The 12,599-nt window shown below is 43.4% G+C and overlaps 1 protein-coding gene and 1 long non-coding RNA gene across 3 annotated transcripts in view; one reads left to right on the top strand and one right to left on the bottom strand.

Annotated features, from left to right (window-relative positions):
* The window catches only part of LOC6497815 (neural cell adhesion molecule 1), a 63,145-nt gene extending 58,535 nt beyond the window's left edge, over positions 1–4,610 (top strand). The window contains exons 19-20 of the mRNA XM_001961467.3: positions 385–629; positions 3,538–4,610. Of these exons, the coding sequence (XP_001961503.2) occupies positions 385–629; positions 3,538–4,191 (899 nt within the window). The 3' untranslated portion in view covers positions 4,192–4,610. The remainder of the gene's footprint in view (positions 1–384; positions 630–3,537) is intronic.
* On the bottom strand, positions 2,287–3,466 carry LOC116654894. 2 transcript variants are annotated; one of them, XR_004310043.2, is made up of 3 exons: positions 2,730–3,466; positions 2,413–2,637; positions 2,287–2,351 (listed from the first exon to the last, which is right to left on the bottom strand). It is a non-coding gene; the product is annotated as an uncharacterized LOC116654894 (long non-coding RNA). The 2 variants fall into 2 exon arrangements; XR_004310042.2 differs by having other exon boundaries at positions 2,424–2,637.
* Positions 4,611–12,599: the final 7,989 nt, after the last annotated feature.

The following is a 12,599-nucleotide window of genomic DNA, read 5'->3' as shown; positions in this document are numbered from 1 at the left end:
CAGCTTTTTATAGTCTGCACTTTGAGTATTAAACTTTAATCAAATTTTATGGCCACTTCTCTGACATTTACTTTCATGTGTCCCGCAATCGCAATGGCAATTGCTATCTGCACATCCGGCTTCTTTGTTCTTTGGTGACCCGCAATCGTAATCAATCTCATCAACACAACAACAATGCGACGGACCCCATCCACCCAAACGAACCCGAACCCAAACTGAATGAAACCAAACCAAACCAATCCAATCCAATCACCCAATGCAATTTCCTTTTAATCGTAAATATTTTTAACGACGGATCCCGCCAATCTAACACCGGACACCGGACACACCACACCACTGGGCACTCGAAACGTGGCTGCTCATCAATAAATTTCAATCAAGCAGTTGGCGGCGGCAGCGCTGGCAGCAGTGGCAGCAATGCCTCGAACGTGGGCAGCACCACCGCCGGCACCGCCACTGGCAGCAGCACCTCTACCGCGGTGGTGGCATCCGCGGTCAACTCAGCCGCATCAGCATCAGCATCCGCAGCAGGGACGGCAGTGTCAGCCGCAGATGCCCATCAGTTTACAGCAGCCACATCAATGGGCGGCGTCGTAGGAGGCTCCTCAAAGTGGTCACCCAATGGCAACGTAAGTAACCGAATGCACTGGTTGAGGTCGGGTTTCAGTGTTGGGTCTAACAGAACTCCAACTTTTGCATTTAAGAGAGACGTTTCATAAAGCTAATCAGGATTGCCATTCAATTATTTTTAATGAAACGTTGCTTTTGTCAATTTTTAAGATCAGCATCAAGTTCTCATCACTATCTAATAGATTGCAGAACAATTAAAACACGCCACATCCACAAAGTCATTTCTATTGGATGTCCAATGGGTGTGCCTTTTCCCGTTTGCTCTAAATTTGCTAATGCAATTTGATTTGGCAAGTTTTGTTGCCAGGACTACAGGAGTCCTTCAGTCCTGTGGTGTCCGACTCCCGTAGTCCAGGTGGCTGCCGGACTAGTTCAGGAGAACAGTTTAACGTCTGTCAGTTGTCAGTTGCGGTGCGCATTTGCAGGGCCAGACTTTGTGGGCCCGCTGTCCTTTGTCTTTGCAATCTGGTCTGTGCACTGAAAGCAATCAACTACTGGAATTGTCAAATTGCTAAACAGGCAGCAGAGAGTGGCTGGCTGGTAAACGGCATTCAGCATGCCGCCACACCCCACATCTCTGCCCGTCAAGGTCCGAGGCGAAAAGCTCCCCTAACACCATTCTGTATTAAAAAAAGCTTTTAAACTGTCAGGGCTTCTTCGAATTTCTCGCCCACTTGGGCTCCTCCTCGGTCCGCTGCCACTCAGGTTATAAATAAAAATCCATTGGCTAAATCGGGGGATAACGTGCAGCCCGGCTGGCGGGCTCTGAGGTAATTGCGAGATTTTTAAAACACAATATATCATGTTGAGTGGGGCGTAATCAATCAATTTTTGTTCCGCATTTGTATTGAGCACGAAGCTGAGCTATCGGATTCCCCAAGCCACAGATACTTTCACTTGTTTTTCCTGATGGATGGGGTGGCCTTTAAAGGGGCAACAGGTGTGGGAATAGAAGAGGTGCTTAGTGTGCAATATGCAGTGCACCTCAAAAATCAGCAAAGGGGCAACTCGCAGATAAGTCTTTCATGTGGCAGGATAACTAAAATTCAATATCATTACCCTCTCAACGAAGGTGGATTTTGTTGATCGCTACAGCTTTCCATTTATTTGGTAAATTAATTCGGAAAAAGGTAAATCTGGCCATGGGCATAGCTTTTTAAAATAATACATTTCGAAATCACTTTTAATTTTTTTGCCACTTCTCATATTTTTTTGGCGAATAAATTTTTTGTCGAGCATCCGAGATTAGAGTGTCGACCAAAACACATTTGTTTTCATTTCATTAAGTTCGCAATTAGAATTTATTTATGGGCTGCCCCCGCCGGATTTTGCACATATAAATATTCAAATATATACGTCCATGTATATATCTCCTTTATGCGCTGACAACGGCCGAGATCCCCGAAAGCCATTACCATAAGCTGTGCGAACGAGATTAGAGCCGGGAAATGGCCATATGCATCGACCATGACCAATTGACTGCCAGTCCGCGAATATATGTATATATATCCCTAATCTGGCCAGAAATATTAGCCCAGCCCCCTCCACAGGTCCAAACCGAAACCAATTTGCAATGCAGAAAAAAGCCGAAACAGAAGTATCTGGAAAATCAGCCAGCGCTGCGGTTTTACGCCTCCGCCCCCCACACATGCCGCAAAGCACGGAAAGCCCCCAGATAACAAAGTATGTGAGTCCGAGCCCCAATCGCATCCGGAGTTCGGCTGAAAGAGAATTTTTGTTTCATTCTGTAAATGGGATTTGTGCTGCGCAGATTTCAATTACATTTAAATTACCATTCCAGGCGGGCTTAAAATGCGGTCCGAGTGTGCCGGGGCGGGGGGCTGGCTATTGGCCTCGTCTCCGGCCGGGGCTATGGGCAATGGCAGCATAACTCAATTCGTTAATTAAATAATTTTAAATATTGCCAACCATAACAGCCGAACGTACAAGCCGGCCAACTGCCAGCTAGCAGCCACCAGCTTCCTGCCCATCCCACTGACCCGTCACCTGCAAATTGCATTGAGAGATTTCAATTAGAATTTCATTTCATTTTGCCAGCCAGCAAAATAAAAATGCCAAACAACAAAGCACTGCCTCACCAATTTTAGGAGCTATCTCCAAAGCATGAGCATTCTGCTATAATTGGATTGTGGACGAGCATTTTGTGGCCGTTGAGTGAAAATTTATATCGTTTTGTCTAAAACACTTTTAAAACACAGTAGTTTTTCGAATTCAAAACTAACTTGAATGCTGACGATACTTTTCTATTGGATGAAATTAAAAAAAAATCATACTATTTTAAGTTGTACAATTCCTACGGAAAACTAATGCAAACAGAATTATTCGATTGCATTTCATTCACATGGAAAACTTAGAAATTTCCAGGCAGGGAAGTTTCCGATTGATTGGCTTCCGACTCTTTACTCTTTACACAAAACAAAATGTACATTCACTCGTTACTTAATAGCTACGTTTAATTTTAGGCCACCATAACTTTTTGAAAAGGTTCATTTAGCATTTTTGGACATTTATTATATTTATATGCAATTTTCTGGTTTTCTTATCTCTGTTTCCAAAATAAATTCGATTTGATTAAGAGACAATACAAATGTATTCAAATAGTTAAATGGCTTTACATCCAAATGGTTATTAAACTCAAAAATATATTCACTTAATTCCAAGGCAGGCTACGACAATGTTTCACTATATTTGTCTAATTGAAAATTGAAAGTTAGACTACAAATTCAATAAAATATTTGATTCAGACTCTGAAGTCCTATTGCAGAAGGACTACATGTTTCTGATTGTAGTTTTTCTCAAAAATTGTATTGAATTCAGTATGGTTTTCGATAGGGAAATGCACTTTATTTTTCAAGTGTATCAGTGACACTTTTCCCCTACTTGCAGGTGGTGCCCCTGACCACGACGATGCTGTCCGGCGATGCGGTGAACGCGACTGTCACCTATAATCAAATCAACGCGCAGCGGGCGCAACTTCTGGCGGCCGTGGCGGCGGCGGGGGGCGGCTGCAGCAGCACCGTTATATCGCCCAGCAGCAGCATGCTGAGTGGAATGGGCGGCCTGGGCAAGCCGCTGGGCCTCGGACTGGGCGGCATGGTCATCGGATCGCCCACCTCCCTGTCGTCGAACTCGACGTTGGCGGCCGCAGCAGGTCACCTTCAGCCAGTGCACAGCAGCGGAGTGGGAGGCACCCTACCCCCCGGCCTGGGCAGTGGCGGGGGCTACATTCTGAACGCCTATGCCACCGGAAGGCTGCACCAGCAGCCTGGAGGGGGAGCCACACACACCGCTACCCTGAACAGGCACCACCACCAGCAGCAGCACCACCTCCCGCACCACCATCAGCAGCACTCCGGCTCCAACCTGCTGCTTGGCAGCTCGGGCAGCGTCATGGGCGTGGTGGGCGTGGCCAAAAACTCAAACTCCACAACGACAGCCACTACTTCGTGCAACTCGTCGCAGGACCTCGACGACAACATAAATATCAATGCCATCAAGGATTGCCTGATGACGCAGAGGGTGCCAGAGAGCTGTGTCTAAGGACCTGGCTCTGAGAATATAGTTCTAAATAATTATAATAATACGAATATGTATGTATCAATGTCACATGGGAAGGTTGCCCTTTCACTTCCAATACCCAAACTGTAAGCATTTTTGAGGCAGGAATGTGAAGGGTGGAACCGGTCCATTAGTTTGTTCTCGTTAAGGTGCTGTGCATATCTAATCTTAAACTTAAGCGAAACGTGAACTCTGTTAAACTGAGCGTAAACTGGAAGGAAAAGGCCATATCTTCTGGTTCAATAGCATATCGCCTGTTATATCGAATAAAAAATCCATATCGAGATTACGGAATAAGGCTACCTATTGGAGGAATCTCTAGAGACTTGTTTGCGTTTTCTATCGATCCGCTGTTTTCACTTCTCTCGGGAAATTAATAAATTCGTTCAAAGTTCATGAAACCACACAGTTAAATGTACACACTACTCTAAGGAAACTTCAAAAAGACTCGGACAATTTAGTAGCTAAATATTTTGTAGCAAAAATATTCCAAAGATTAAAATAGATTAGAATTGGATAAAATATTACTGCAAGTAAATCTGTACATAGGTTATTCGTGTTGCCGCGAAGAGGTAAAGTGTATAAAGTAATAATACTCAGACCCGAAACCCACTTTTGTTGTTGTATATAGATATTGAAGAATAATAGTACTAATTAAGTCGCAGTTTACGTTCGAGACGCCGTTCTGCGGCCCAAGGTCCTGCTTAGAGTTAAGTAATACTAACGTTAAATGTTTAAACGGGAAATTGTAGACTTAAGCCACAATAGCGATAGAAATGGAAGAGTTTAACTGGCTAGTCCAACAGAATTAAGCATAAATATCAATAAATAAAAGTGTTAAGATGAAAGGAAAATGTGACAAACCCCAAATGAAGTAATCGGAATGTAAACCAGAACTCTAAAAGTAAATATAGATCAGCTACAAAAACCCAAGCGAGTTAATTAATTATTTCGGACGCTCTGTGGTCGGAACTTATTGTTTTGGAATCCCATTCGGAAGTTGAAACCAACTTTGTTAGGTTTAATTTGAAATTTGGTTTTTTTGGCCGAGTCTACGTCGGACACATGTCCGAAATCGATAGCAGCCCACACTGGCCAATTTAAATCTCCACTCCAACGACACGAAACCCGTCCCGTGTGGTTCGCATGGCAACCACAATTCCCAACACCCGCAAGACAAACCGCAAGTGCCAAGCGAAAAAACTACTTAAAATTTCATATGCTCCGACAGCGTTTCCCTCTTTTCCTGATTTTTTCCCTCCCACAGGACTTGCTTCATTAGTAAATCAAATTTATACGTGGGTGGACGTGCCACAGAGCCCAATTGGTTGGGGTCAACCGCGTTGACTGAGAAGGTTCAAGTTGACTAAGTTAAATCGACACCACCAAGCAGCCAGCGGAAGGATAAAAAGTTGCAGCAATTTTGGGGAAACTTTTTAATTACTTGAAGCCTTCGAGTTGAAGGTGAAGTCAGTAATTAAAAACTACTTCATTCAATTAATCCTGCATGGTATATTATTCTTTGACAAGTATGATGTACCCAAATTTCCCACTGACGTGGATTTTTTGTTACATTTTCTTACATCACACGTGTCAGAAATTACCCGACCTATACCACATTGAAAAGGATAAAAAGGCCATGAAAGCTAAAGAAACCGAAAAACACATCCCTTCGGTGGCCCGAGGTCAGTAAATCCAAATAAAGGGGAGTTGTTCTCGATGGCCTACAAAAAGGAATGAAAAGCTTTAATAGAAAAGGCAGTGGAAAAATACATACTAACAGAATTATGCGCGTGATTTATGGTTTTGTTTTGGCCGGCCTTCTGCCTGTCGAGCGGTCTGTTTGTGTTATCATATTGATTTTTCCCGCCGAAACTATGTGTGAAAATTAAATTCCGTTTAGAGTTTTTGCCCCACAAGCGATTATCGCACGGCGAGCGCGACCTAGAGCTCCGAGCCACTGGAATCGACCAGAGAATTGAATGAAAGCGCATTGTATAAATCAGCGGCTCAATAAAATCTAATAGCCCGGGAAGATTGCGGCTCGGCACGCACCGCACCAAGGCAACGGGCAACGGGGCGGCTACGCGACGGACCTGGTTAGGTGGCAAACATAAATTACCCGGCGGAGGACAAAGCCCGTCCTTGGCAGTGGGTTGATAGCCATCATAATAAATGCCAAAAAGTGTGACAGTCTGACGTCACGGTTGAATGTATCGTCTAGTCCCCAAAGTATTAGGCAAGTTAATGAAATCAAAATCACAGGCTGTGATATTTATTCTCTCTGGGAATATAATTTTTGTTATATTATTTATACAAAAACATGCTCATATTAGAAACAATAACTTGCTTAAGTATAATAAGTTTATGTTGAAATAATAAACAAAATCTAGTTGTAAAAAAATTGGGGAAAAGAGCTTAAGCGAGCAATGAAATATAAAGTACGGAAAGTACAGCTGCCTTGAAACGATTATTCTTTCACATGAAAAAATAATAGATGCCCCATTATGAATTGTGAAATGACTCACCGGAGTAATCGTTTTTCCAAATCTTCCCGCCGGATGCTTTCTTTGTTCATTATCGAACTTCCCAACAATGTTATAACACCAGCCGAGCCAAAGCCACTGCCGGGAATTACCAAAGAGAAGCCGCTTTGGCAAATTAACTAATGACCCCATGTCGGGGATGCAGGGGGCCAAGGATTCCGATCGTAGTCGCGACGAGGGGAGAGGAGGGCTGGAGGCGGAGGAGTATTGTTGCTGGGAAACTGGGAAAAAGTGGCAGGCTGGCAGGAGGGCGGGCAGGCGGTGGTCGGGCGTTTGTTTAATTGTCGTGCGACCCGCTTTTTGCTTCGTTTTAATGAGTCAATTTAAATTCCGATTTCGATTACGGAGAAAGCGTTTTTCGAGCTGCTGATGTCCCGCACACAGCTGAGGCCAAATCGATGTTCATTAGCAGAAGGCGAGTCGCGCCCTACCGCCTGTGCCCTGCCCCGAGCCCGTGACCACCCCTTAAGTTACCTCCTTTGTCCATGGACTCGCCCTGCACTCTGTATTTTCCTCTGACCACTTTGTTCCGGGCATTGTCAACGCAATTAGCAGCCCGGGCGAGAGAGAAGTTTTAAAGGTAATATTGGTTTTTGTTTTTAGCATTCAAATGATTTCGCACGCCCTGCACAACTTGGCCGATCGAAACATATTTCGCAGTCCACCGGACCAAGGCTCCACTCATAATTGAGCCGTTCGACGATTATAATAACCTAAATGGAAATGTAAATTCGTTTTTAGTGGCTTTTAATTAAAAACCAACCGCACTTTTTGTTAGCTAAATTAATGAGCAAGGGCGCTTTTTTGTTTGCTGTTGGAATTTTTACCATTCTAGCGTCCAGTTTTATGGCTGGCAATTTTAATTAAAACATCAGAGTTTTATTATTTGATTTATTGCGCCGTGTGACAGGTCGCAATAATCGCCGTAAACAAATGCATATGTAATTGCATATTTGAACTCAATTAACCCGCGCGCCTTGACCGCGGCGCCCATTTTGCAAATTTGTCACCCCATCGGGAGAGATGCGGGTGTTGCCGCCGTCCTGTGCGGTTGCCGGGGCGGCAATCCTGGCTGGGCTATAAATCTCAGCCTACACTTTCAACTTGACCCCAGCGGAGTAGACTCGATGTCGTTGGAAACGCAGCGCTGCATGAAATGAAATTTAGCGCAACGGCCTTCTTCCATATGCTTTTTGTTTTGAGTTTTTTGGTTTTTCCCTGCGCTGCTCTTATTTTTTATTTCCTTTTCCCGGCTCCTTTTTACGTACGTCGCTCAACGCAACAATTTATGGCTAAGCGCCCGTGTTGGCCTAAAAATATATACATATATTGTGGATATACTATATAGCGGGAAACCAGTTACATAGAAACACGTCAATAAATTACAGGCGCCCGGAGAGGCCTTCGCCTCGGCAACCTAGCCAAGTTGAACTAATGGCAGCTTGGCAATATCGTTACATAACTGCGAGCGGGAAACTCTCAAAAAAATTATCTCAAGCCAGGACTCCGAAGCCTCAATGCTCTGGCTGAAAAGTACAATTAGTTATAAAGGATACAAATATACAAAATAATATAAAATAGAAATAAAGGACGAATTAGTAGCTCTGGAACTCGCCATTCTCAACGATTTCCAACCATTTGCTGACCTGTATTTGGGTTTTGATTATGATTAAGGAGCAAAGCTCTTCTGCAAACGCATATACCTCAATTCCTCAGAATGGGGCTGTAAAAATAATCACGCAAACAACAAGAAAAATAAATTTAAATTCTGTGTCAACATGCGGCTTGGTGAGATGTTGCCGAGCTCACCTCCGAACAATTTATGCAAAATAAAAATAAAACAAACATATGAAGGCAACAGCAACTTTGGAGCATGTGAGTGTGGGACGCCCATGCGAGAGTGGGTGTGTGTGTGTTAATTAAAATGCCTTAATTAAAATAATTTTCAAATATTTTGCGAAGCAAAAGTTTCATGCTCCCCGGCCAAAGTGGAGCGGTGCAAATATTACCGAATCGGAGTGGCGCGAGTGGAGCAGCACATTTTTCCCCGATTGACTGCCGCACAGATTGACAACCATGACAAGGGGGGCATCCGCCACACCCCCTTTAAAGATGGCTGAAAAAGTGAAGGGGTGGCCGGGGAAAAGCAACCCCAGAACGTATTAAAAACTTTACAATTTGTGCAGTGTAGTCAAGTTTAATTTTTTGGTTGAGTTCATGCGAAAATTTCAAAAATCATATTCCATCTGTTTGGCAAGCTATCAAAGGTACGATACGAGGAACCAAAGTTCCGGGGAATGGAGTGATCGGGGACGATGGGTCGGGCTCTAAACTATAAACTGCAGTGCAGAGCGAAATGAAATGGACAGGCAGCATCTTTTGAATGAAAAAGCGAACTCACCGAGGGAGAGGAGGTAGGGTGGCTGTAAACGCAACATGTGTTTTTCTATTCAGACCCAAATCGATTTTCAACTCTTCTCGTGGGATCAAGCTATTTGCTTGGCAAATTGAAAAGTTTCTATAATCCTTGATATTCCCAATTCAACCAGCATAAGCAGGTGGACAATTGTCCCTTGAATAGCCTTGACTGGTGAGTTCTTCCGGTACTTATCTGTCCCAGTTCCCGTTTGCTAACTTCCTTCTGCGGCGGGGCCACGTTTTTTAATGTCTTATCTACGTGGACTGCTTCTCGAAATGGAGCTACAAATTTAACACAAAACACACGCGCCAGACATAAAAAACAAGCGGCGAAACGAAACCAAATGAAACGGCGGGACGGCCCGAAAAAATTGTGTTGAACTGTGAAAAGAGCTGAGTGCCCCGCACACTAAGCAGTTACAGTATCCCCCAGGCGCTGTCGGGAAACCCCACCAGAAGTCATAATTATGCCCGGCCCATCGCGCAATGAACGCGGCACGCAAAACATTTTTCGTAATTATCTCTTTAAACCAGAAAAAAGTACAATAAAAAGTGCGCCAACAAACACTAAATAAAAGAAGGGGATTGAAGGAACTGGCTGGGTTCAGTGACCGTTAAATGCTCTTTTTTTGGGAAATTATTATTTTAAAAACATTTTATTTAACCCTAATCAAATAATCGTTTGATGTATGTATGTTTGTTGGAATTCTATTTATTTATAATTTATAACGTACTTATAATTGAAGGTTTTGAAATTCGAAATTTTTTTCAGGGCAGAGTATTGCTTTTAATCTGGGATTAAAAGGAACAAAATAAAGTTACCGCATCACGGCACATGAAGGCAAGGATAAGTAAAATGGTTACGCAACCAGAAATAAAGAAAGAAAGAATAGAATTGTTGTTAGCCCATTTTATGTCTTCTTAACTGTGTACTTCTTAATTATATAAAGTACTGCCAGTTGCAACCAAACTAGCACTAGATTCGAAATGTGAATATACACATTAATAGATAAATATCCAAATATATTCCAAAAAACTTTGTAAGCAGCACTTTAAAGGTGGCTTAACCCCAAAACGATAAAGTTTCCGATCGATCTGGCGAATAGATGGAAAATCATTAAAGAATTCCCCGCCACCCGCATACTGACTCAAACGCGGCCAGGACTTGGCTTACTTCCACCGAAGGCCAGCCGTTCGTGTAGCGGATTCTGGGCCAAGGGTCGCGTCAGGGGCACGAAACCAAAATCAAGCCAGGAAAGGATAAACCGTCACCCAGCTCGACGGGTGGGCGTGTCGCACACACCCATACCGCCACACAGTCCTGGTGCTAAGCTTGTGTGTGTGCGAGGGAAAGTTATTGTTGGTAATATCAACACTAAAAGTGTTTATGATATGAAAAATGTTGACAGCAACTGCAGAATAGATATGCGCCGAGTGAGCAAAGTGTGAGAGGTGGGGGAAAGGAGCAGGGGATGAGCAAGCCATCACTCGTATGTACACAGAGAGAAAACACCGCCTGATTGATTTTTCTACACTTGTGCTTCAATTTTATCGTATGCAACGCCTCTTGCAAAAAGTATTTAATATTACCTCATAAACTTAGCCAGCTTACTAATGCCGAGTAACCTGCTTTAGTTTCAGTGCATATTTGGCTTTCTATATGTATGAGTGTGTTTGTAGTTTTTATCGCTGTTGCTGACTTTGATGAAAAATATGATTATGTCCTTTATGCGAATGCCTTGCAGTAAAAATAATAATAACACCGAGATACATTCCCGCCTCGTTGTGGCATTTCCACCGACATTCCGCCCCTTCGGCACACACACACACACCCCTTCGCGCACACAGCCCTCTTCTGCTGGCTGGCACTCTGCCGTTGTTTATTTTTTTTGGCAACATTTTTCATGACTTTGTTCAGAGCTTCTTCCGACTTTATTGGCCGCTGCTCGTCCGGCTCTGCCTGCCGGGAAAAATATTTGCGATTCTCTCAAGAATTCCATAGCCGTTGCCTTGTCATATGTTTGCTTTATTATGGTCAACGCGACATCAAGCTGTAAGCAACACTAGCCATAACAATAACAGAAGGCAACAAGACGCCACCAAGCGACCACCAAACGAATGCAGTCAAATGGTTGTGACCCATAAAGCTACAAAGTTGCAAGTGGTTTTGTCGAATTGACGTTCCAGCCACGCCCACGAGTCCACGGCTTCGTTACACCCGCATAAGAGGCTGTCGTTTTCACTCGGACGGACTGCGGAATGGCCAGCGGATTGGTTACGAAACGACGTGGAATTAAGTTCTATTTTCAGAAGCCCCCATAAGTATGCTACCTTTTATCAAGCTTGTTGGATGCTTCCCATTTAAACATTTTTCCCAATTAAGTTAAATTATTACATTATTTTGGAATGGTAGTTGGTTGCGACTTACCAGATAGTAAGCCATATTTCTTTAAATCAGGATACTTTTGTGATTAAAGGGTCCTACCCATCGACACTAAATTATTAACTGAAAGCACAAACAAAAAAAGCCAAACAAGCTGCTAATGCTCATGCCCTACATGATTTACTTAATATAATTTGTGATTCTGCATTTATGGATGGGAAGGGACCGGAATTCCACTGCCATACCAGACTTCCTCCAACTTCCAGCTCACTTAATGCTCCAGAAAAGTAATAAAAATCCAAGACAAAAGGCAAGCGAGGGCAGGACGAGGGGAGCCAAACAAATGTCCCGTTAAATATTTAGTTGATTTAATTATGTGGACATACTGGGGCATTGTCTGTGTGAGTGGGGAGAACTGGGGCGGGAGATACATAAGCGGGAGGAGAGCCATTAAATCAACTCAAACTACGGCACAAAATTTACGAGCCCCGAAGTTTTTGGTTCTCTTTTAATTGTTCTTTTCGGTTATCTGTTGCTTATTTATTACAAATGCCATATGCCATATGACATAACAGCGCTGAGGAAACTGGGAAAGTCTAAGGACGAGGAAACAGCACACATATGCAGCAGCACATTGAGACACACACACACACTGGCACTAGGTCTTTGATGATTCTGCTTTGTGGTCATTTTTGGGTGAATTAATTAAACAAATAAAATAATATGTCAGCAGCAGCAGAAAGCAATAAATACTAATTTGCCTGTTTCAACACAAATGTCATCTTTGTGTTGAGATAAATAAGGCCGGAGAAAGCCCACACAAAACATACACACTCTCCAGGCCAAATACTGATGGTGTCCTTGTGGCTGCTTGAATTCCTTACCATTTGTTGCCAAGGATTCCAGCTGCTATCAATGCGGTTGGCTGGGAGGAATTCAAGGGCCAAGTGGTTGGGTGGAGAGGCTGATGGTTCGGTGGTTGGCTAGACAACTTAACGCTGACTTTGTTTGGTTCTCCTTTCAATTAATGGACTTTTCATTCG

This window comes from Drosophila ananassae, chromosome 3R (genome assembly GCF_017639315.1).
Source record: "Drosophila ananassae strain 14024-0371.13 chromosome 3R, ASM1763931v2, whole genome shotgun sequence".
NCBI classification, from domain to species: Eukaryota; Metazoa; Arthropoda; class Insecta; order Diptera; family Drosophilidae; genus Drosophila; species Drosophila ananassae.
The sequence above is the reverse complement of the archived record's forward strand: the minus strand, read 5'-3'. Positions and strand labels throughout refer to the sequence as shown.